Source organism: Amia ocellicauda, chromosome 10 (genome assembly GCF_036373705.1).
Source record: "Amia ocellicauda isolate fAmiCal2 chromosome 10, fAmiCal2.hap1, whole genome shotgun sequence".
In the NCBI taxonomy this organism is placed as follows: Eukaryota; Metazoa; Chordata; class Actinopteri; order Amiiformes; family Amiidae; genus Amia; species Amia ocellicauda.
The window spans coordinates 18,558,793-18,583,057 of record NC_089859.1 but is presented as its reverse complement, the minus strand read 5'-3'; the positions used below and the strand labels follow the sequence as shown (position 1 = coordinate 18,583,057).

Genomic DNA, 24,265 nt, shown 5'->3' with positions numbered 1-24,265 from the left:
GGAACTTATCTTATTAACCAACTTTTTATCAGTTACACAAATTTAAAAGACAAATGTAAGCAAATGATTAGTTCAATTAATTAATTCGGCAATTGGTTGGAATGAAAACAGCAGGGTAGGGGTCCTCCAGGGCCAGGGTTGGGAACCCCTGGTTTGTATGATGGTTATGACTATGGGAGAAGGGGCTGGTGGCCATTCTACTTGACCACCCCATGAACAATGGAGTAAAGAAAGAAAGAAAGAATAAGCCAAAAAACTTTTGCAGGGGGCAGCACAGGGGCACAGAAGCGGCTGCACAGCTGGTTCACAGGCCACTGCTGTTACCGCTTCATTGATGTTGTGATGTTATCAGATCTGATGAAGTGAGAGAAAATAGCAACAGCAGAAAAGCAGCAACAGAAGGAACAACCACAAATCTCCAGGCCGAGAAAGAGGGGACAGGGACTCCTCGCATGGGAGCCAAATGTACAGAAGCAATGTATGGCTACACACTGCTACACCTCTAACAGCCGACAGAGCAAACTGAACAAGATGTGCTCCTGAATGCCTGATCGGTGGCTTTAAGACTTCTCTAAGCTCACAAAAGCAAAAGATCTATACAGATAAAGAGAGAAAATTAAAGTGCTTTGGCACCACCAACTGGCTAAATGAAGCACTAGCACAAACACAAATGCAAACAAAGGCAATCGGACACATTCAAGAAATCAATAAATGAATGATTGTAAATGCATGTGTGGACAAAAGTGTGAGACACGGAGATGACACAAGGAACACTAAACATTTTATTCTTTCAAATGTTACTATTTACAAAAAAGCACTGAGTTCAAAACTTCTTGAATAATGAGGACGCTGACAGAAGCAGCCTATTTGGCCTCTGTCACATCCACTCTCCCAGCAGACTGACCACACCTGCTGGGCTCCCCTCGTTCATCTACCCTATACAGGGTCTTCATGTACAGGTTAGAGGAATGAGGGGAACCCCAGCAAGTGTGGTCAGAATAAGCAGAGAAAAATTATAAACAAAATACAAATAAAAATACTTTCTTCCAGAGTGGAGCTGGGGGACTACAAGCAGTACACCCCATGCAGTTCAGAGCAACAAAAAAAAAAAAGATATGTAAAAATGTATTTATATATGTATAAGGATGTGCTGGTGGGTGGGGGTCACTCTAGGTGTCAGAGTCCAGCTCACTGTCCCCTCCAATGGAGCGGAAGTCCTCGCTGTCCTCCTCGTCCTCACTCAGCTGCACCTGGGACAGCACGCTGGGCCCACGCTGCCGCCTCGCCGCCGCCTCCTCCTCCTCCTCCTCCTCCTCCTCCTCCTCCTCACTCAGCCCATACCCACCCCCACTGCCCAGGCTGGGGGGGTGCCGCTGGTCACGACCGTCACCCTCCTCATAGCTGCCATAGCTGAGACGCAGAGGAGAGGAGAGGAGAGAGAGAGTGAGGAGGAGAGGAGAGGCAAGGAGAGAGAGAGAGAGAGGAGAGTTCAATTACTCCATTGTCATGCATAAGGTGTCAAATTCAATAAACATGATACTCCACAGCACACCGATTCTGTTTCAGAGCATTCCAATATATGCTATATACCCGTGGACTAGGGATGGGCAATATTGCCTAAAAATAAAATCTCTATTTTTTCAAATGAGTCGACGATGGTCGAGTTTTTGTTTTTTCTCTAAACAAACTAAAAATGACCAAGACATCTTCAAACATATGTAGCTATTTTATTTATTAAACAAATAAAAACAAATAAAAGGGCTTGTGTTCTGCATCAACTTGGCCTACATGTTCAATAACATTCTTGCAAGAATAACAAAAGAACAGCACCACTTCCATAGCTGTTGTGCATACTTTTTGTTTTAAATAAAATGAAAAAAAATGTAATACAGGATGTCATATTGGATGACATTGGAAAATGTCCCACTCTCAAAACCCCTGGATGACATCTGTATCTCGCAGTGCCACACTTTGCACTCATTCTGCAGGTCAAGCACCTAGGTTTGTTGTGCTGCCACTTTTACTTACATAGCTCTGTGGTTTGCTCAATGTCAGACTTCACAAAACCAAACCACTTCCATATCACTGAGGTGACATTACTGCATTTTTTCATAACTATCTTCACAGTCGTATCTGACTGATTGTCGATGGACCTTACTCATGGGGCCCAACGAGAACGAGGCTCGGAAAGCATCATTTAAGGAAGTACAATAAACAAACTTATCAGTGTTGTGTTCCTAGCCGTGTGAGTGATTCCCGTTAGGACAGAGATAAAGTGCTGTAACACTCATTTCCACAAAAGAGCAAAGCATGGATTATCACAATTCGCCGAGACATTGGACCACTTTTTTTTATAGTATTTTTTCCAATTGGTATTGATTGGACTGCTTACATTTAGTCCGCTCTTAACTAATTCATAACAATTTAAAAATAAGATGCGTTTTTACAAAATGTGACTCCATGTAAGTCACTTTGAATAAAAGTGTCTCCTAAATAACCTAATAATAATATTAATTCAGCTAGATCTAAAGGCTTATTCATAATAAAGCTGCTTGTTTTAGGTTTTGATTTTCCAGCTATCTGCCTTTTAAATCTGGCTTTTTCTAAAAGTTATAAAGATAAATTATTTACTTTTTGCATGCCCAGTACTAATATTATTATAGTTTAACAGGTCTATGATGGCTCAAGAGTGTGTAGCAAACACTTCAAGGATGTTTGCCTGTTATTTACTGTATTCTTTTTAAATGACTGGTATGTGCTACATGCAAGTTCTGTATATCAAATAAGGTCATTCGATTCTGATACTAAAAGAACACTGCAATATATTATAAATCTATGTAATAATAATGCACGTTACAAAGGAACACCATACTAATACTGTGTTTGACCCCCTTTCGCCTTCAGAACTGCCTTAATTCTACGTGGCATTGATTCAACAAGGTGCTGAAAGCATTCTTTAGAAATGTTGGCCCATATTGATAGGATAGCATCTTGCAGTTGATGGAGATTTGTGGGATGCACATCCAGGGCACGAAGCTCCCGTTCCACCACATCCCAAAGATGCTCTATTGGGTTGAGATCTGGTGACTGTGGGGGCCAGTTTAGTACAGTGAACTCATTGTCATGTTCAAGAAACCAATTTGAAATGATTGGACCTTTGTGACATGGTGCATTATCCTGCTGGAAGTAGCCATCAGAGGATGGGTACATGGTGGTCATAAAGGGATGGACATGGTCAGAAACAATGCTCAGGTAGGCCGTGGCATTTAAACGATGCCCAATTGGCACTAAGGGGCCTAAAGTGTGCCAAGAAAACATCCCCCACACCATTACACCACCACCACCAGCCTGCACAGTGGTAACAAGGCATGATGGATCCATGTTCTCATTCTGTTTACGCCAAATTCTGACTCTACCATCTGAATGTCTCAACAGAAATCGAGACTCATCAGACCAGGCAACATTTTTCCAGTCTTCAACTGTCCAATTTTGTTGAGCTTGTGCAAATTGTAGCCTCTTTTTCCTATTTGTAGTGGAGATGAGTGGTACCCGGTGGGGTCTTCTGCTGTTGTAGCCCATCCGCCTCAAGGTTGTACGTGTTGTGGCTTCACAAATGCTTTGCTGCATACCTCGGTTGTAACGAGTGGTTATTTCAGTCAAAGTTGCTCTTCTATCAGCTTGCATCAGTCGGCCCATTCTCCTCTGACCTCTAGCATCAACAAGGCATTTTCGCCCACAGGACTGCCGCATACTGGATGTTTTTCACTTTTCACACCATTCTTTGTAAATCCTAGAAATGGTTGTGCGTGAAAATCCCAGTAACTGAGCAGATTGTGAAATACTCAGACCGGCCCGTCTGGCACCAACAACCATGCCACGCTCAAAATTGCTTAAATCACCTTTCTTTCCCATTCAGACATTCAGTTTGGAGTTTAGGAGATTGTCTTGACCAGGACCACACCCCTAAATGCATTGAAGCAACTGCCATGTGTTTGGTTGGTTAGATAATTGCATTAATGAGAAATTGAACAGGTGTTCCTAATAATCCTTTAGGTGAGTGTATATGCTAGCATACTATAAGGCTTGTCGAGCTATGGTATAGTTATTTACGATGGTAGTGTTTCTCCTAGAAAATCATATTGGCCCAGCGCTTAGTTGGGGGGGCAGCTCTTCAATGTGCACGTATGGGATTGTTTGGCTCTTATTGCGTGTTGTATCAATTTATTTTCGAAGCGAGTGGGAAAAATGCATTTTTAAACTGCACGCATGCTTTTAAAAATCTATTTATTCTCTGCCTGTCCTGGAGAATAATAGTGGAGATTGCTGTTTTGCCCTTTGCAACCAGCATTTGCACGTTATAACAAATTAGAATAAATTAAATTAATTTAATCGCCCAGCCCTACTGTGGACATGCTTTGTGTATGCACGTAATTGCAATTTGACAGCATTACTGTAACTGTAGACCCAGATAAACCTGCTGTGTTACTGTAATTATGGCATTGCTATGGGGCAGCAGTGACTGACCTGACGTTGCTGTCGTCCAGCTGTGTGGGCTCCCCGCCCTCCCCCTCGTATGACATCATGCTCTCGTCTTGGGCCAGGTCTAGTCTGGCTGTCTCCTGGTGAACTCGGGGCTGCTGTGGCCGCCCCCCCTGCCCCACACACCCACCCCCACCGCCTGCCTCCGACTCAGAGTCACTGCCACTCTCGCTCAGGTGGATTGCTGTTGAAAGGGTGGAAAGGAGACAGGTGGAGAGAAACTCACTCACACACTGACAAAAGAGAGATGGACAGAAGGACAGATGGACAGTGTCATTACTCACAGGAGAATGGGTTGTCTCCCTCCTCCTCGCTGGCCTCATCATCCTCTCCATCGGACATCAGCAGGTCCTGGTATAGAACGCTGGCCTGTGCCGGCCGGGAGGAGCCCTCATCGTCGTCCTCCTCCTCCTCATCCCCGCGCCCTTGAAGCATCTCCTCATCCTCCTCAAGGTCCCCATCACCATCGTCCACCTGAGATGGAGAAAGGGGAGAGGGAGAGCATGGGAAGGGTAAAAGTGTGGGAAAGGTTAACCTATAGAAATAGTTGAGCACTTCTGAGTCTCTGACTACTATTCAACACTCTTTCTCTTTTCACCAGTGAAGCAACTGACGTTCAGCTAGTACATGAGACACACAGAGAGAGAGAGAAAGAGAAAGGAGTGCTGTAGAATGCAGTCTCTGAGTCTTTAGCCCTGTCCCTTACTGACACACTGACCCTCACAAAACTGAGGGAAGGAGAGAGAGCACTGAGGGAAGGAGAGCCAGCAATAGACAAACAGACAGAAGACAAGTGGAACCCCAAGAACAGACCAAGAACCCCAAGAACTACCACTCTTCTCCTCTCCTCCCTCCCTCCTTCCCTCCTCTTGTCCTCCCCGGCTGTCTCTTACTCCATCGCCCCACCATCCTGAAGACCCGGTGTCTCTTACAGGGGCGGGGGTCTTGGGCCTCCCATCATCCACCTCTTCAAACCCCTCGATGTCCACGTCTGACTCCTCTTCACCCAGACGGCCCCGACGAGCCTGTGAGGGAGGGAGGGGGGAAGGGAGGGAAAGTGAGGTGGAAAGAGAGATAGAGAGTGGTAGAGACACCCAGACAGAGAGAGAGAGAGAGAGAGAGAGAGAGAGAGCAAGCTGGTCATTCACCAGAAGTAGAAGTTTGATGTGGAAGAAGAAAAGTTGTGTCTCTATATCTTCACGCTCTCCCTCTCCTTCACTTGGCTGTGACTCAACCCCTTGCTCCCCTACTTCTCTCACTAATTCTGAGACCTAGAGGAAATACCCCTTCTCTCTCTTTCCCTCCCTGCCTGCGTACCTGCCCCCTTTTCTCGGGGGTGGTGGTGGGCGTGGTGTCAGTGTATAGGCTTGGGTCCCGCGTGAGGCTCATAGAGGTGCTGGTGTCATACAGGTCAGGAGGCTGCAGGAAGAGTGGGAGAGTAAGGGTGGAGACGAGGGGAGAGAAAGAATGAGAAAGTGAGCGAGAAAATACATGCAATAAAATTCAACAACAAATTCTGCTTCAGGCTTTGATCTGTGTGTGTGCATGAGTGTGTCTCAGGGGTCAGTCAGGGATGTCAGGGGTAAGTACCTGTGGGGTATAGGGGCCAGGGGTCATGGGGTCAAGGCTCTCCAGGTCCGCCGCATCCAGTGCAGCCTCCTTGGCCGTAGAGATATCCTTCTCCAGTTGGGTGAGGTGCTCATCATACTGAGGATAGACGCAGAGTGGTGAGATACAGAGGATGGACAGACAGACAGACACAGAACTTTAAGATGCTGATAGACAGGCACTCTCACCTCAGACAGGGTCTGTTTGCAGACGTTGACAATCTCTAGTGCAGTCTTGGTGTAGGGGCTTTCAGGACCTGAAGGGGAAACACAGACAGACAAATGGGCATGAAACAGAGAGAGAATCTCCAGATCTCCAGACTGACTTCTCCTGAAGAGCTGACCAGGATCACAGTGACAACACTCCCTTTGCCTCACTGCCCCACTTAGTACACCCCACCTTCTCCCTCAGCCCCACACTCACCATTGTAGTTCACACTGTTGGTGTGGATCAGGTTGACATCATCCAAGAAGGACTCCCTGTTCTGGTACTTGTGCTTCGAGATGTTCTGCATGAGCACAGCAACAAAAGACATACACACAGAGACATATAGATCGATCTATCAATCAAAACTGGAAGACAAGGAAGTCAGACAGGGCACACAGACGGGCAGAGAGAAAGACAACTAAAACAAAGCAGGAGGGTGTAATATTCTGACTGTAGTGTCTGACCTTGCGAATGTTCTCCAGGTCCATTGGGCTGACTATGACCTTGTAATAATCAGGAACAAACTTCTTATTGACTGGGTGATGGAACGGCCAGGACTGCAGGAGCACAGACACAAAGAGAGGAGTAGGAGGGTGGAAGGGAAGGAGAAAGAAGAGGAACAGTCAAATGTGTGCATTGACCTGGACCTGGCCAGCACAGTACAGCACCAGCAACACACTCTGCCCTCACCTGGTAACAGACTAATCAACCGAACTGAACAACGAATTAAATGAATGTGTAAATCCTATTAATTAATCAATTGAATAACTGGTTTCATTGGTTAATGACTCACATCAGGCACTGCCATCATCTTCTGTGTGACGATGTTGTCCAGGATGAAGGAGAAGGCCACCTGGTCATCATCATCCAGCAGAGGGTTAATGGCTTTCTCCAGTCGCACCAGCCTGTCCTCCTTCTGGAGGTACAGAGAGGGGAGAGTGGAAGAGTCAGAGGAGGAGAGGAGAGATAGGGAAAGTGAGAGGAGAGAGCAGAGAGGGGAAGAGAGTATAGAGAGCGAGAAAGAGACAGACACACACTGACCTCCTTCAGCTTTTCATCACACAGGTCCAGCATGGACTGGGCCACCTGGGTCAGAGGATGCTTAGCACCTGCACCAGAGAGGGAGAAGTATGAGAAAATGAAAGACAGAGACAGAGAACAAGCCATACCATGCTCCTATATACCACCCCTCACATTGCCCACTTTACCACATTAACCTCCCCTACACATCCCGCAAACCCCGTCCCACCCACACCGTTGTAAGTGGCGCTGTTCTTGACGATGAGCTCCACGCTCTCCCTGAACTCCTCACGGGAGGGGTACACACGCCTGCGCACATTCTCTCGCAGCGTCTGCAGGTCCATGGGTCTTGGGATGATCTTGTAGTAATCCTTCACCACCTTGGCATTGACTGGAGTGTGGAACGGGTACGTCTGTAAATGACACATTCAGAAATACTTTGTTATCAACATTTTAAAGAATCCAAAACATAAAAATAGAAAAACTAAATAATAATAATAATAAAATAAGCCAACAGGGAGAGAGCAGGGGAGAGAGAAAAGGGTAGTAATGAAGAAAGAAAGAAAGAGAGAGAGAGAGAGAGAGAGAGGGGGGGGGGGGCAGAGGGGATTCGGGGCACACTCACATTGGGGTGGTCACGCATGTCGTTGATGATGCCCTCCAGCACAGAGGACAGGGTCACCATAGGGTCAGTGCGGCGCCGGTGGATGGACTTGTGTGGCCGCTATGAGGGAGAGAGACGTCACTCAAGACAATACACAGTCGCACACAACACAACATGAATCACACATTACGCACACTCACACAATACACACAGAGAAAACACAACAGTCGCACAAACAGATGAAAGGTTGTGGCTGTCCTCACGTTCAGGTAGTCGCAATGGACGGTCGTGCCCACACGCCGTTTCTTCTTCGGTGGCAGCTGCTGCTTCGGGAACTTCAGCACCAGAGACTTGCGCCGAACCTCATCCGCACTGAGGGAGGCAGAGTGTAATACTTAAGAGAAGTGTTTAGGAGTTAACAAAGGCAGACACAGGACAGGTGAGAGACAGAGAAGAGAGCTTTTTTGTTGTATTTTTACTTTCAGAAAGTCTTAGCATTCCTAATCTTGTTTTTAGATTCGCCTTAATTGAAGGAAATCTTATTCCTAGTTTGCCTTAATTGTAGTTAATTCAGTCGAGCTGTTGTGTTGGTTAGACTAGACTGAAGGAAAGGTGACCTAGTTTAGAAATCTGGAGGTGGAGTCAGTGAGGTGTCAATTGGTGGCTAGAAGCTGAAAACAAAGGTATTTAAGCAGCTGTATAGAAAGATTAAATTAGATTAAATTTAGAAGCATGTGGCCACTACAGTGTCAGGTTTGCAGAATGATTGCCTTCCTGGATGAACTCATCCAAGATGATTTCATTTGTGAACGTTGTTGGCATGTTGAAGTCCTAGAGATCAAGATCCGTGATCTTGAGGCCCAGCTTATTGATCTGCACTGTATTAGTGATATGGAAGAATTAGTCAATCAGCCCATGAGAGAGATGGGGTGTACACCAAAACCTAGGAGAGTTGAGAACTTAGAGCAGGAATATGTAGAGAACGGCTAGGTTACAGTAGGTCGTAGCCGCAGAAAAGGGCACGCACAACCCTTAGAGACATCCCAAGAGCTAGAAATGCCTAACAGGTTCCAACTGCTGGAAGTGAGTTGAGTACCAGAGCACCATGGTGCCCACACCCCCCCCAGAAGAGGGAGGTTAGTTATAGTAGGAGACTCAATTCTTAGAGGCGTAGATAACACAGTGTGTTCTAGTGATAAGGAGACCCACATGGTATCTTGCCTGCCTGGTGCTCAGGTTGCAGATCTCCCTAAACTTGTAGACAGGCTACTGGCCAAAGCCGAGGGGAATCCACTGGTCATGGTCCACATTGGAACCAATGACATAGGAAAAGGTAGGGTAGAGGTTCTGCAAGACAAACTTAAAGAGTTACTAAAGAACAGAACCTCCACAGTAGTTTTCTCTGAAATACTTCCGGTACCACGTGCATAGCCAGGGAGACAGACAGAAATTAGAATGTTTAACACGTGGTTGAAATTGTGTTGTAAGGAAGAGGGTTTTAGGTTTATGGAGCATTGGTCTTTCTTCTGGGATAGATGGGACCTGTACAAACTGGACGGTCTACATCTAAACAGAAGGGGGGCGAATGCATTGGGAGAGCTATGTGCAGAGTAATTGAAAATCTTCTAAGCTAGGGACCAGGGGGGCAGGGAGCTCTGACAATGGGACATGTTCCCCTAAGGAATGAAAAACAATGGAAACTGCTAGTAGGAAAGTCCTGAAATGTTTGTACCTCAATGCCAGGAGCATAAGGAACAAGATGTTAGACCTAGAAGCCACTGTGCTGGTGTGTGACTATGATGTTGTAGGAGTGACTGAAATATGGCTTACAGAAAATGATGGGGATGAATACAAAAATACAAAATCAAAGAGGTGGTGGGGTAGCATGATATGTCAGAAATTACATTGAAGCTGAATAACTCAAATAAGATCCTAGTAATGAAACAGAATCTTCGTGGGTTAAACTTTTGAATAAACAATCTGGAGGATTAGTAGTAGGAGTGTGTTACAGACCTCCCAACTCAGAAATTCAGAAAGATGTTGCTTTGCAAAATGTAATCAGGACTGCATGTAGCAAGGATGTAGCTGTTTTAATGGGGGATTTCAATTTCCCAAACATAGACTGGGAAAGCCCAGTTGGGACAAGAGAAGCAGAAATAGAAATGGTAGATGGTAAATGACAGCTTTCTAACTCAATTTGTCAGGGAACCAACCAGGGAAACCGCATGCATGGACTTGATCTTTTCAAATGAACAAGATAGAGTCAGAGGGACACTAGTTAGAGAACCAATGGCAAACTGGCATACTGATAGTAAACTTGTCAAATTTGCAGATTATATTAAAATAGGTGGCTCAGCAGATACAATCTCGGCAGCACAGGCTATTCAGAGGGACTATTCAGGTATGGACTGACACCTGGCAGATGAAATTCAATGTGGACAAGTGCAAGGTATTACGTGCAGGCAACAAAAATGTCCACTATAATTATACTATGGGAGGAAGTGAACTAGATGAAGTAATGCATGAGAAAGACCTAGGAGTCAACGTGGACTCCTCACTTTCTCCATCTAAACAATGTGGGGAAGCAATAAAAAAGGCAAACGAAATGCTAGGGTATATTGTCACAAGTGTAGAATTGAGAACAAGGGCAGTAATGTTCAGACTGTACAATGCACTAGTTAGAGCTCATCTGGATACTGTGTACAGTTCTGGGCTCCACACTTCAAGAAAGATATTGCTGCCCTAGAGGCAGTTCAGAGGAGAGCAACCAGACTTATTCCAGGTCTGAAGGGAATGTCCTACTGAGAGACTGAGGAACTGAACCTTTTCACCCTGGAACAGAGGAGACTATGTGGGGACTTGATTCAAGTCTTCAAAATCATGAAAGGCATAGACCACATCAGACCAGATGAGCTTTTCCAGATCAGCAGGGACACAAATGGAAATTGGGCTTCAAGACATTCAAGACAGAAAACAAGAGACACTTCTTCACACAGAGAGTTGTCACAAACTGGAACAAACTCCACAGCGATTGAAGCTGAAAATTTGGGAACATTTAAAAATAGACTGGATAGGATCCTTGGATCACTTAGTTATTAATGGACACCAAACGAGCACAATGGGTTGAGTGGCCTCCTCTTGTTTGTAAGCTTTCTTATGTTCTGATGTACATTGCTTACTTTGCATTGATTGTAAATGTGTGTGTCCAACTCAGTGCAGATGTGTTCTCTTTCCTTTGCAGAGAAATCGTCCGGGTGGGTTTGCTGTGTTGAATACTTCTCGGAGTATTACTTCTGTGTATTTCTAAATTTTAGCGGTTTTAATTTTGAGCAAATTCTGTAATTGTGGTGACATTTAGGTTGACCATGTGAAATTAACTAGAAACGACTTCTTTTTGTACTGTACTTTCAAAAATCATCAAAAAGATGCAGTTTAGATGAATTTAAGATACTTAAAAATATCAATATCCAAATATATAAAGTAAATCACTGTGATGGCAACATCATGTTATGGGATGCTTTTCATCGGCAGGGCCTGAGAAACTTGTCAGGATTGAGGGCAACGTGGATGGAGCCAAATATAAGAAAATCCTTGAGGAAAACCTACTTGGAATGGCTCAGATAAAGCGTAGACCTCCATCCAATTGATAATCTGTGGCAAGACTTGATAGTTGCTGTTAACCAATGTTGCTCATCCAACTTGAGAGAGCTTGAGCATTTTTGTAGAGAAAAACTGGCAAATATTACAGGAATCAGATGTGTAAATCTGGTAGAGACTTACCCAAAAAGATGGTTCTACTAAGTATTTACTCAGGCAGGTGAATGCTTATGCAACTTACTTCTTTTTTTTTTTAATTAACTGTTGTTTCAAAATACAAAAATTTTTCTGCACCTTCACGGTGTTGTGCATGTGGTGTTAATCAAAAAGAGAATTCGAAATAAATAAATTTTCATTCCAGATTGTAACATTACAAATGTGTAAAAGTTACTGGGAGGTGAATACTTATGCAATCCACTGTAGTTAAATATTTAGTCAAATTGCATTTTTTTTTTTTTTGTTCTATTTCAAAAGACGGACGCAATACCATTAAGCCAGGAGTTGGCATCTCATTACAATATGTTACTTGAAATACTTGTATGGGTATTGAATGTATATTTCATAAAACTGGTGGGGGACTGCTACCATGACAAACATGCAGAGACCATGATCAGAGGTGTCGAGACCGAGACCATAACATTTGGCCTAGAGCCTAGACTTGAGATCATCTCTGGTGTGTATTATAGTCAGTGTGCTGCAGTGGCAGATTTTATTACAGTCAGTGTGCTACAGTACCAGTTTGTGTTACAGTCAGTGTGCTTCAATGCCTGTGTATTACAGTCAGTGCTGCAGAGCACAGTGTGTCGCTCAGGCTGCAGACAACCGTACCTCTCTATGAGCTGCTTGCCCAGCACAATCTTGGTGCCCTCCACTTTGATGAGCTCCTCGTTGTCATTGTGGATCACCGTCTTCTCCAGCTCCTCCTCCTGCTCCTCTGTCATGGCCACCGGGTTGGAGGGTGGCGCGTTGGTCTGGTAGTACAGCGGGCAGAATTTGTTGGTCCGCATGTGTCCGATTGCGCCACAGGCACCACACTTCAACTACAGGGAGAACGGGGAGGGAGGGAGGGAACAGAGAGAGAGGGAGCAGAGAGAGAGTGTGTGAGTGATGATCCCGAATGACTATGTTGATTAGGGAGTCCAGCCTGAACACCCTGCCCCCACTCCCCTGCCCTCTGTAGATGGAGGGGGTTGTATTGCAGGGGAAAGGGAGGGATCAGCTCCTTGCTTTAAAGAGATCCAGACTCTGACTCTTGGCAGTAATAATTATCAGGGCAGTGCCCAGACTGTGTAAAGTACTGAGCATGCTCAGGGTTCTGTGGCCCAAGCAGCACACAGGCACACAGTGGGCACAGTAGCTGGCACCTTGAGGTCAGGTCTCTCCTTGATCTTCTTGGGCTTCTTCTCGGGTGGACCCTTTATCTTCTCCTTCTCCTGGTTGCGTTTGAGGCGGCGCAGCTGCTCCTGGATCCGGCGCCGCTCCTTGCGCATCTCCTCACGGTGCTGCTCATCAAACAGGGCGAACTTCCGGCTGTAGGCACAGGGAGGAGACAGTGATTAACCAGACAATTACATGAATAGAAAGACATAGAGACAGACACACAGAGATACAAATAGATACACAGAGAGACAAACAGCCACACACATCTGGTAATACAGTGGGCAGAACTTATTTGTCCCCATGTGTCCGATCGATGCATACAGACACACATGCACTCTCTCAGACCCACATGAACTCGTCATCCTTGGTGGTGCGAATGCGGGTGTAGGCATCGATGACCGAGGGCTTCCGGACCGTCTCGCAGCGCACATACTCCTTGCCCTCCTCGTCCCGGAATGTGCGATAGATCTTAAGCCGGCGGCCAGTGGCAGAGGAGTTCAGGCTGGTGACCGAGGACGTGTCATCATCCTTATGTGAGCCGGTGGACAGAGCGCTTGCTGCACCACAGAGACGGAGAAGCAGAGAGACAGATAGACAGAGACGGACATGTTCAGACCACGAACAGGCTTTCCAGCTCAGAAATATTTCCTAATTTCTCACACACTCATGCTCTTAGACTGTCTCAAACTCACCACACACACTCACGCTCACACACATACACACTCACAGCAGCCCTTGCGGTCTCGCCGGTCCTTGCGGCTCTTGTCAGGGCCACTGTCGTCCCCCATCAACATCCTCTGCAGCTCCTTGCGCTCCTGCTCCTCCCTCTCACGGGACAGTTGCGAGCTCGTCTTCTTGTTTTGCAGCATGTTCTCGATGTTCTTGCCCATCTCCTCGAAGTCGCTGTCCTCAGCAGAGCTGCTGTCTGTGTCTGTGGACAGAATCTCCGTGGACTCCAGCACCCTGGGAAGGTTGGGGAGGGAAGGGGGACATTAGTGACAAGACAGGTCTTGTGTTCCAATACACAGATGCACAGCAGTACAGCGATGAGATGGTCAGTGCTCGCTGCATGTCTGCCTGCCTGGGCGGTAAGCATACAGGAAGTTGTCAGGCAGGGAGGGAGGAGGTAATAAAAAGAAAGAGTAAAGGGTAGAAAGAGGGGAGAGAGGAAAGGAAGAGAAGCCACAAAAAATATGACCTCCTAAAAGAAAACCTCTTTAAGTTGTTGGATTTAAGAATGGTTTTAAAATCAGGAGTTTTTGCCACTGATCAACACAAAAAATGTCCTTAATGTCAAAGTGAAAAATATGATCTGCAATTTTTTCAAAATTACAAATACAAAACAGAAAATAATTGAATGCATAAGTAATCACCCCCTTTGCTATGACACATCTGAACTGTGGTGAAACCAGTTGTCTTTAGAAGTCACATGATTAGTAGAATGGAGTGTCACATGATTTCAGGTTATATACACCCGTCTCTGGGAGGTCCCACAGTTGGTTAGTACAATTACTAACTAAAACCACATCATGAAGACGAACAAATCCAGAATAAGGTTCTTTAAAAGCACCAATCAGGGGTAGGATATAACAACATTTCCAAGGCATTGAATATCCCCCGGAGCACAGTAAAGTCCATTGTTAAGAAATGGAGAGAATATGGCACAACTGTGAATCTGCCTAGATCAGGCCATCCTCAAAAACGTATTATCGGGGCAAGAAAGGCACTAGTCAGGGAGGCCACCAAGAGGCCTATGGCATCTCGGAGTTACAGTCTTCCATGGCTGAGCTGGGAGACACTGTGCATACTGCAACAATAGCCCAGGTCCTTCACAAAAAAGGCCTTTATGGGAGACTGGTAAAACTAAAGCCATTGTTGAATAAAAGTCACAATAAATCTCAGCTAGAGTATGCCAGAAGGCATGTGGGAGACTTTGAGATCAAGTGGAGGAAGATTCTATGGCTACATTTGGCACAAGCCTAAGGCTAATACCACACATCATCTTGAGAACACCATCCATAACGTGAAGCGCGGTGGTGTCAGCATCATGCTATGGGGATGCTTCTCTGCATCAGTGCCTGGAAACCTTGTAAAAACAGAGGGCAAAATGTATGCAGCAAAGTACAGAGAAATCCTAGAAGAAAACCTGCTGAAGTCTGCAAGAGACCTGGGACTTGGGAGATGATTAATCTTCCAGCAGGACAATGACCCCGAACATACAGCCAAAGCCACACTGGATTGGCTTAAAAACAAGAAGGTCAATGTCCTGGAGTGGCCCAGTCAAAGCCCGGACCTCAATCCCATTGAGAATATGTGGAAACAGTTGAAAATTGCTGTTTACCATAGGTCCCCATCCAACTTGATTGATATGCAATTTTGCAAAGAAGAATGGGCAAACATTGCTGTGTCCAAAGCAGTAGAGACTTATCCACAAACTCATGGCTGTAATTGCTGCCAAAGCTGCCTCTACCAAATATTGACTGACGGGGATGATTACTTGAACAATTTGCAGATTCTCTTTTTCACTTTGACTTTAAACGCATCTCTTCCAAACCTTGGGCCTGTACATCCTTAATGGCAGAATCAAAGGGCACTCTTTAGGGAGGTTCACACATTGCTCAGCTCTTGGGACCAGTGTAGTTGACTACACCATCACTGACATGGAGCCTTCCTTCAGTAGTGCATTCACTGTCAGGCAGCAAACCCACCCTGTCAGACAACTGTCAGATCACTGTGTTCCTGAAGAGAGCAGGACAGCACCGAAAAACACAGACACAGCCCTGTACAGCCTGAATCAATCATACATTGACTCCAAACAGTGTGGACCAATTCACCAATGCAATCAATTCCCCTGAAATCACAAACCTCATCCATACCTTCCAATTAATACCATTCCACCCCAACCAGACAGGCGTAAACCAGGCAGTTCATTAGATCAATTACATTTTACAAAAAGCTGCGATTAAGGCTAACCTCAAAAAAGTTAAGAAAACTAACCACCAACCAAAAGCAGCTGAGACATGGTTTGATGATGATCAAACCAAAAACATAAGGCACCAAAAAACCTGATTTACACCTCGAAAACTGTGAGACCCTGAAAATACATAAACAAACAGCTTATATTAAAAACTCCTACACAAAACACTCACAGATATTGAAAAATCTATTGACCAAAATCAATTCTGGGAAATGTGGAATATAAGTAAAAGCTCACCTCAGGAACTAGCCAAACAATGTTTTCTAGAAACAGAAAATTACTTACAAAACTTTTAAAATTACTTTGGAAAACCTATATGCTGAACGCCCACAAAAAGATCTCAAATTAGAACAGCAACTAATTCAGGAAAAACTGAATCAACAATTAAAAACAATCAAAACCCACTGGACAACCAAATCACTGCAGAAGAACTAAAAGAAAAGCTCTCTGACAACATTAGAATGGAAATGCTTAAACACAGCAACCCTGAGCTGCAGAAAGCCTTCTTTAAATTATTCAACTTAGTACTTCAAGCAGGCTGCTTCCCTGACACTTGGAACCATGGGCTTATATTCCCGATATACAAGAGTGGAGACAAATTAGACCCCAATAACTGGGGAGGGAAAATAAGTGTGGAGTAAGTCTTGGTCACAAAATAACCGATTTTTTTTTAAATATTTAATATGTACATTAATGAGTTAGCGGTGTTGTTGCAGCAGTCAGCAGCCCCTGGACTCTAAGAACAAGGGCTTCAGCAGAACCTTGTGCTGGAGCAGTACTGTCAGTTAATATGAAAAAACAAAGATCATGATCTTCCAAAAAAAGGCCAGATGTCAGGAAAGCAGACACCATTTCACCCTAGTTAACGCCATCCTAGAACACACCACACAATACACATACTTAGGCCTGAAAATCAGTACATCAGGGAACTTCGGCCTGGCAGTGAATGAGCTCAAAGAAAAAGCCAGAGGAGCTTTCTATGCCATCAGATGGAAACTGTACAAAATAAATATACCCGTTAGAATCTGGTGTAAAATATTCAAGTGTGATCCAGCCCATTGGGCTATACGGAAGTGAAGTATGGGGTCCACTCAGCCAGCAAGACTACACTACAGTCCGAATTCTGTAAAATCATATCACAAGTACAGAGAAATACTCCCAACAATGCACGCAGGGCAGAATTAGCATATCCGCTGCTCATCAATATTCAAAAAAGAGCACTAAAATTTCAAAATTCACCTCAAAATTAGCCCATGAGACACATTACATAATGCCCTATAAACCCAAGAGCTCAGCCCAGAGAAGAGTCCCCTCTGTCAGCTGGCCCTGAAGCTCACAGCACTGAGCCCCCAAAGCACTAACCAGCTTCAGGTCAGAACTGCTTTACAGCCAACCAGAGCCAACCAAATAATAGAATATACCAAAACCTCCTATCTGGATCACTGGGACAATGAAACTATATCCCAAAGTAAATTGGATTGCTATCGGGCACTAAACAGAGAATATACCCTGGCAGAGTCTCTCTTCAGTGTCAGAGATATGAAGTGGAGACGGATCCTGACCAAGTACAGACTCAGTGACCACAGACTGGCCATAGAAACAGGCTGACACAGGCAGACCTGGCTGCCCAGAGAGGACTGGCACTGCGGTCACTGCGAGACAGGAGAGGTAGAGACAGAGATGAACTCTCATGCAGTGTAATAAATATGCCCAAATAAGGGACATATTCTTTAATAAAATAATAAATGCCAACCAAATCTTTGATAAAATGGATAAGAAAGAAAAACAGCACAGCCCCCCTGGCTGCCCTATACATCACTGCCTGTCACAGCATCAGGTTTCCCACTCATTTTTACCAATTAAATTTAAAAACTTTTCTAGGACTTCATACAACATTTCCATGACTATATGTAGCCTATGGGTCAATTTAAATAAGGTTGTCATAACCACTATAAACTAAAGCTCAGATGTTTGTGGGATTTGATGGATAAATGTGAAACTTGAAAAATTGATAGAGTAGGATTCACCACCTAATTTAGATTTTACAATTTACATGAATGATAAGCTGACAAACAAAATTAATAGGATCATGATCATTTCAGGTCAATTTAAAATTTCCATGATTTTTCCCAAAAATTATGGATATTTGGTGACATTTCAAAACATTTCCAGGTCTGGAAAATATTTCAAATTCAATGACTTTTCCAGGATTTCCATGACCCGTGACCTCTGCACACGAGCACAGTCTGACAGAGCAATTGTAGATACTAGTTTCTGATGTACACTACTTGTCAAAAGTTTTAGAACACCTAAATTTTTCCAGTTTTTATTACAATGTATGCAGTTTAACATCTCAATGTATTCTGAAATGACAGAACAAAAACAATTGGATATAAAAAACTAATTATGGAATCCTTTTGTTTAGCAAAATGTAACCAAATCCGTAGAAGCAACACGCACTCGTAGAGAGCTCAAAATGTCAAGATGGAAAACTCTACAGTGTATTAATACAAAATGATTTGACATAATTGGATCTGAACTTCTGTTTGATAGAACATTAATATATACTGGATTAATTGTTATGTTGTTCTGAAAAAAACAAGCCTATTTGCAAATAAATCCGATCGAAACTGAGTAATCTGTGACCATCTGAATGAGACTCCCCCCCCCCCCCTTGGCAGTTTACTGCTTACCTTTGTACCATTTCAGGTTATTCACTAGACTTGAACTGCTTAAATTTAAATAAAAACTGGAAAAAATGGGGATATACTAAAACCTTTGACCGGTAGTGTATGTTCTTGTTATTTCTGTGTTTAATAAAAACAAAAACAAAAAGTACATTGTTTATGTATATTAAGATTACCATCTCTTTTCAATATAATTTATATTGTCATTTTCTGTTTTCTGTACATTTTATAAGGCATTGTGTTTTATTATTTTATTTATTATTATATAGTTCAATTGCTTTGGCAACACAAATTCATTGTCATGCCAATAAGGCTCCTAAAATAAAGCCAACATAAAATAAACCATTAGACATGGAGGAGAGAAAAACAAACTCCTATGGATGGCAGATTGTTACAGGCAAAAATTAATCTCTCGGGGTCCATGAATTAAGGACTAGGATTGGTTATATAGGGGGTGGGTGTAGAGTGGGTAGGCGGCCGTGCTGACTTGTTCTGCAGGTCGAAGATGCGCTGGCACTCCTCCTTGTAGCGCTCCTGGTGCTCGGCCACAGAGAAGCGCGAGCCGCGGGCAAACTTGCTCATGGGCCCCTCCCCTGAGCGTGCCTGCTCCGTGGACATGGTGCGTACTACATCAATCACTTCCCAGCGGGATAGCTTCTTAATCTGCAGGGCCGAAGCACAGCATGTCACACATCCACTCTGGTACTCTCACGGTCTCTCGCACACTCCAGCACATGCATGCTCTCACTCACGCGTGCACTCTGGCACTCTCACGCTCACGCGTGCACACTCATTCAAGCACTCATTCTAGCACTTGCTCACACGTGCACTCTTTTTGACTCTCACAATCTACACCAGCATACACTAACTCTCACAATCTATTGCTCACATGCGCACTCTGACACTCGTAATCTATCATTCACGTGCACACTCTGGCTTTACCCCCCCCCCCCCTCACCTCCTCCTCTGGAACTCCAAATTTACGTAGCAGCTGCTTGGCGTTCTTGAGCGACAGGCGCCGCAGGTCAGCATCTGTCCCCGTCACAGTCTTCTTCGCCGGCTGGGGCTCACGGTCATCCTGCATACAGACAGACACATAGACAGAGGGTTACATTCACATTTTCCCAGACTGGCTATCCCCAATTCAAGGATAAAGGGAATGAGAATAAGAGAAAGAACACAGGAGAGATGGAAGGAGAGGAAGGAGCGACAGATGCACACAGATGCTGAAGGAAAGAGTGAGAGAAGAATAAAGAGAGGGAGAGATATAGAGATGGAGAGTGCGAGAGAGAGAGAGCGAGCTCCCTTCACCTTCTGCTGGGTGGGCTTGTTTGGCACCTTGACGTAGGAGAAGCCCTCCCCACAGCCCGTGGGGTCAGCCACACCTGTCACCTCCAGCAGACACTTCCCCTTCATCGCTGCAATGAATGCCCGCGTGGTGTTCCAGGGGGCTGTGCGCACCTGGAGGGGGGTCAAGGAGAGAGTGGGTAATGACAATTACTGAATGGAAGGGGGGAGAGAGAGAGGAGATACCCTCTCCCACCCGTTCCCGCTTTGTTGCTTGATTTTGTTTTTTATCCTGCTCACAACCACAAAAACCTTAGATACAGCTAATCCCAGAATGCAGACATATTGTACACTGATCATGGGAATTCAAACACAATTTTAATTAGTAAAACCTTTATTTAAAACCAAAAAACTTGATTTACATTGCTTAAAAACAATTTGTGACAAATTGCTGTTACGTTTACATACAGTGAGGGAAAAAAGTATTTGATCCCCTGCTGATTTTGTACGTTTGCCCACTGACAAAGAAATGATCAGTCTACAATTTTAATGGTAGGTGTATTTTAACAGTGAGAGACAGAATAACAACAAAATCCAGAAAAACGCATTTCAAAAAAGTTATAAATTGATTTGCATGTTAATGAGGGAAATAAGTATTTGACCCCTTCGACTTAGTACTTGGTGGCAAAACCCTTGATGGCAATCACAGTGGTGAGACATTTCTTGTAGTTGGCCACCAGGTTTGCACACATCTCAGGAGGGATTTTGTCCCACACAGGTTTCGAGGCTGACGTTTGGCAACTCGAACCTTCAGCTCCCTCCACAGATTTTCTATGGGATTAAGGTCTGGAGACTGGCTAGGCTGTCATGGGTCATAGGTTGTCATGCTGGAATGCCCATCCACGACCCATTTTCAATGCCCTGGCTGAGGAAAGGAGGTTCTCACCCAAGATTTGACAGTACATGGCCCTGTCCATCGTCCCTTTGATGCGGTGCAGTTGTCCTGTCCCATTAGCAGAAAAACACCCCCAAAGCATAATGTTTCCACCTACATGTTTGATGGTGGGGATGGTGTTCTTGGGGTCATTCCTCCTCCTCCAAACACGGCGAGTTGAGTTGATGCCAAAGAGCGCGATTTTGGTCTCATCTGACCACAACACTGTCACCCAGTTCTCCTCTGAATCATTCAAATGTTCATTGGCAAACTTCAGACGGGCCTGTACATGTGCTTTCTTGAGCAGGGGGACTTTACGGGCGCTGCAGGATTTCAGTCCTTCACGGCGTAGTGTGTTACCAATTGTTTTCTTGGTGACTATGGTCCCAGCTGCCTGGAGATCATTAACAAGATCCTCCCGTGTAGTTCTGGGCTGATTCCTCACCGTTCTCATGATCATTGAAACTCCACGAGGTGAGATCTTGCATGGAGCACCAGACCGAGGGAGACTGACAGTTATTTTGTGTTTCTTCCATTTGCGAATAATTGCACCAACTGTTTTCACCTTCTCACCAAGCTGCTTGGCGATGGTCTTGTAGCCCATTCCAGCCTTGTGTAGGTCTACAATCTTGTCCCTGACATCCTTGGACAGCTCTTTGGTCTTGGCCATGGTGGAGAGTTTGGAATCTGATTGATTGATTGCTTCTGTGGACAGGTGTCTTTTATACAGATAATGAGCTGAGATTAGGAGCACTCCCTTTAAGAGAGTACTCCTAATCTCAGCTCGTTACCTGTATAAAAGACACCTGGGAGCCAGAAATCTTGCTGATTGATAGGGGATCAAATACTTATTTCCTTAATTAACATGCAAAACAATTTATAACTTTTTTGAAATGCGTTTTTCTTGATTTTTTTGTTATTCTGTCTCTCACTGTTAAAATACACCTACCATTAATAGACTGATCATTTCAAGTTGAACAAACATCTCAAGGATGATCAGTGGAAACAGGATGTACCTGAGCTCAATTTTGAGTGTCATGGCAAAGGCTGTGAATACTTATGTACATGTGCTTTATTTGTTTCTTATTTTTAATAAATTTGCAAAGATTTCAAACAAACTTCTTTCACATGGTCATTATGGGGTATTGTTTGTAGAATTTTGAGGAAAATAATTAATTTAATCAATTTTGGAATAAGGCTAACATAACAAAATGTGGAAAAAGTGAAGCGCTGTGAATACTTTCTGGATGCACTGTATATATTGTTTACTGTATATCTCCTATACACTTGTGTAAATTGGAATTTGTAAAATGTATTATGCCTTGAACTGCACTGTATTATTGCACTTTGTATTGCTCATATATTTTTTAAATTGCCCTGGACAAGGTCGTCTGCTAAGTAATAAATAATAATAATAATAATAATGATGTAAATGAGGTCTAAAAGTAAAGACAAGCACAACTAGAAGTTGCAGGCAACTTTTGAGGCTTCCAGGTGTTTGCAGTAGAGAAACGTTTGGTTTCAGACTCGTAAAAATTGATATCATATTAAGGCAAATTTTGACAACAATTTTTGTTTAAAAGTATTGGTAAGTAGCCAGGATTAGTGTCCCCTCGTGGTCAAATATTTTAACTTACAAGCCAGTAACAATCTCAAAAATCAACTACCCCGATTCTATTTAAACATATAATTTTTAAATTAAGTTAGTAATAATCCAAATAGATCTGGTATAATAATAGATTAGTAAAGACTTTATTCTCTATGTTCTGTTTGTATACTGGTTAAAAAAAAAAAAAAAAAGCAGTACAACTGCTGCAGCTTTTCAATTTGTAGTTACCTTCTAAACCTTATTTAGTTGCTCACCTGATGTTTCATTTGGTTGTCACATTGATTTCTGATGTGTATGTTATTTATAATTCCAGCTTTTAAAAGCAAAGTATATCACCAAGGGAAAAATATGAGTATGTCCATGGTTTCGTGTGTATCGTTGCATAGTAAACATCTTATTTTCACCTTTTCATCTATCCTGTATACAGCAAGCAATTCTGCACAGTTCTGTATATACAATATTACCAAAAGTTACGAATTTGGCTGAGTCACTGTTCAAATGATTTTAACAAGAAATCATGCAACCACGGTGCCAGACCATTTAACTTTGAAATTACTTTCAATTTATATAATTTCCTTTCCTTACTTATTTGTTATTAAAGTCAGTGCATATGTGGATGACCCATTATTATTATTATAGATTTTTTTCAGTTTGCCTGAATTCTATTAATGATCCACTGTAACTGGATAGCAATGATCCTTTGCTCTAAGTTCACGTTTTCTAAACAGTAATGCAAATTAGGAGAAGCTGTGTAAAAGCCTTACTACTTGCCTTATACTCATTCATTCTACCCTGATACCGTTTAACTCCAGGAAATTATATTTACATATATTTTCAAAATAATAATATGAATTGATAGATAATAAATTACATCAGCCCATCAGGAACTGAACCCACAATTTCAGGCTCAGAGGGGCGCACCTTAACCACTATACTAGCTTACATAATAGTATATTCCAACACTTTAATTCAAGTGTGAAGGAAGCTGTTTATATGACCTAATATTCCAGTAATACATATTGGAGGAATACTTACATATGAACCAGCATGAATACATAATGTGCAGTACACCAGGTGAATATTTGTAGTTTATGGTCACTCAATTAAAGTTTATTGGTGTTGTACAAGTTGCATTTATTTTTACTTCTAAATGTCATTTTGTAAATATTTATTATTACATAATAATGATAACAATTAGTAGCGAGAGAGACAGGGAGTAGGGGGGAATAATAATAATAACTAGAAGTTGCATGCAACTTTTAAGGCTTCAAAGCTGTATCAGTAGGTTTCAGATTTTAGCAGGCATTTGTAGTTTAAATGCACGTGTTATTAAATGTGTAATTTTCAATTTCAATCCAATGTAGTATACATTTGAAGTTTTCAATCTTTTGTCATTTGTTGTATGTATTTCATTGTCATTGGACTATAATATTAATTTCTTGCTTGCATGCATCAATTATGTAAGGTACCATTGTATTTTTCACTCAGTTCTAGCATATACGTGACATTTTCATTATTGTGTCATTCAAGATGAAGAATGCAATTTCCAAACTTGTCCTCATGATGGAAGTAGAGGTCTATATAAGGAATGTCATGTTGTGGCTGACATGTGAAGCTGTTATTTTGATTGGTGTACAGCAGCTGTGTTTTCTGTCCTATCAACTTCGCTTTATCAACTTTGACAGATCTTTGTACTAGTGTTAATCACTGAAAAATTAAGTATATTAGGCTCTATAGTTTGGAAGATATTTGCTGCCATAAATGACATCTTGTCAAGCAATTTGCCACCATGCCGTGTAACCAATGGTGACGAAAC

At 43.3% G+C, this 24,265-nt stretch overlaps 1 protein-coding gene across 4 annotated transcripts in view; it reads right to left on the bottom strand.

The window, feature by feature from the left end:
- Positions 1-764: 764 nt before the first annotated feature.
- The window catches only part of taf1 (TAF1 RNA polymerase II, TATA box binding protein (TBP)-associated factor), a 62,326-nt gene continuing 38,825 nt past the window's right edge, over positions 765-24,265 (bottom strand). For 2 of the 4 annotated variants that reach the window (XM_066715376.1, XM_066715378.1), the window contains 21 exons: positions 19,931-20,080; positions 19,578-19,697; positions 19,107-19,282; positions 13,683-13,918; positions 13,305-13,512; positions 12,940-13,105; positions 12,404-12,615; positions 8,242-8,350; positions 8,000-8,098; positions 7,610-7,787; positions 7,396-7,463; positions 7,148-7,270; positions 6,819-6,911; positions 6,571-6,655; positions 6,336-6,403; positions 6,130-6,246; positions 5,857-5,958; positions 5,433-5,564; positions 4,824-5,013; positions 4,525-4,723; positions 765-1,410 (listed from right to left, as the gene is read on the bottom strand). In XM_066715376.1, the coding sequence (XP_066571473.1) occupies positions 1,170-1,410; positions 4,525-4,723; positions 4,824-5,013; positions 5,433-5,564; positions 5,857-5,958; positions 6,130-6,246; positions 6,336-6,403; positions 6,571-6,655; positions 6,819-6,911; positions 7,148-7,270; positions 7,396-7,463; positions 7,610-7,787; positions 8,000-8,098; positions 8,242-8,350; positions 12,404-12,615; positions 12,940-13,105; positions 13,305-13,512; positions 13,683-13,918; positions 19,107-19,282; positions 19,578-19,697; positions 19,931-20,080 (3,072 nt within the window). In that variant the 3' untranslated portion in view covers positions 765-1,169. The remainder of the gene's footprint in view (positions 1,411-4,524; positions 4,724-4,823; positions 5,014-5,432; positions 5,565-5,856; positions 5,959-6,129; positions 6,247-6,335; positions 6,404-6,570; positions 6,656-6,818; positions 6,912-7,147; positions 7,271-7,395; positions 7,464-7,609; positions 7,788-7,999; positions 8,099-8,241; positions 8,351-12,403; positions 12,616-12,939; positions 13,106-13,304; positions 13,513-13,682; positions 13,919-19,106; positions 19,283-19,577; positions 19,698-19,930; positions 20,081-24,265) is intronic. The other 2 variants (XM_066715377.1, XM_066715379.1) reach the window with 2 other exon arrangements.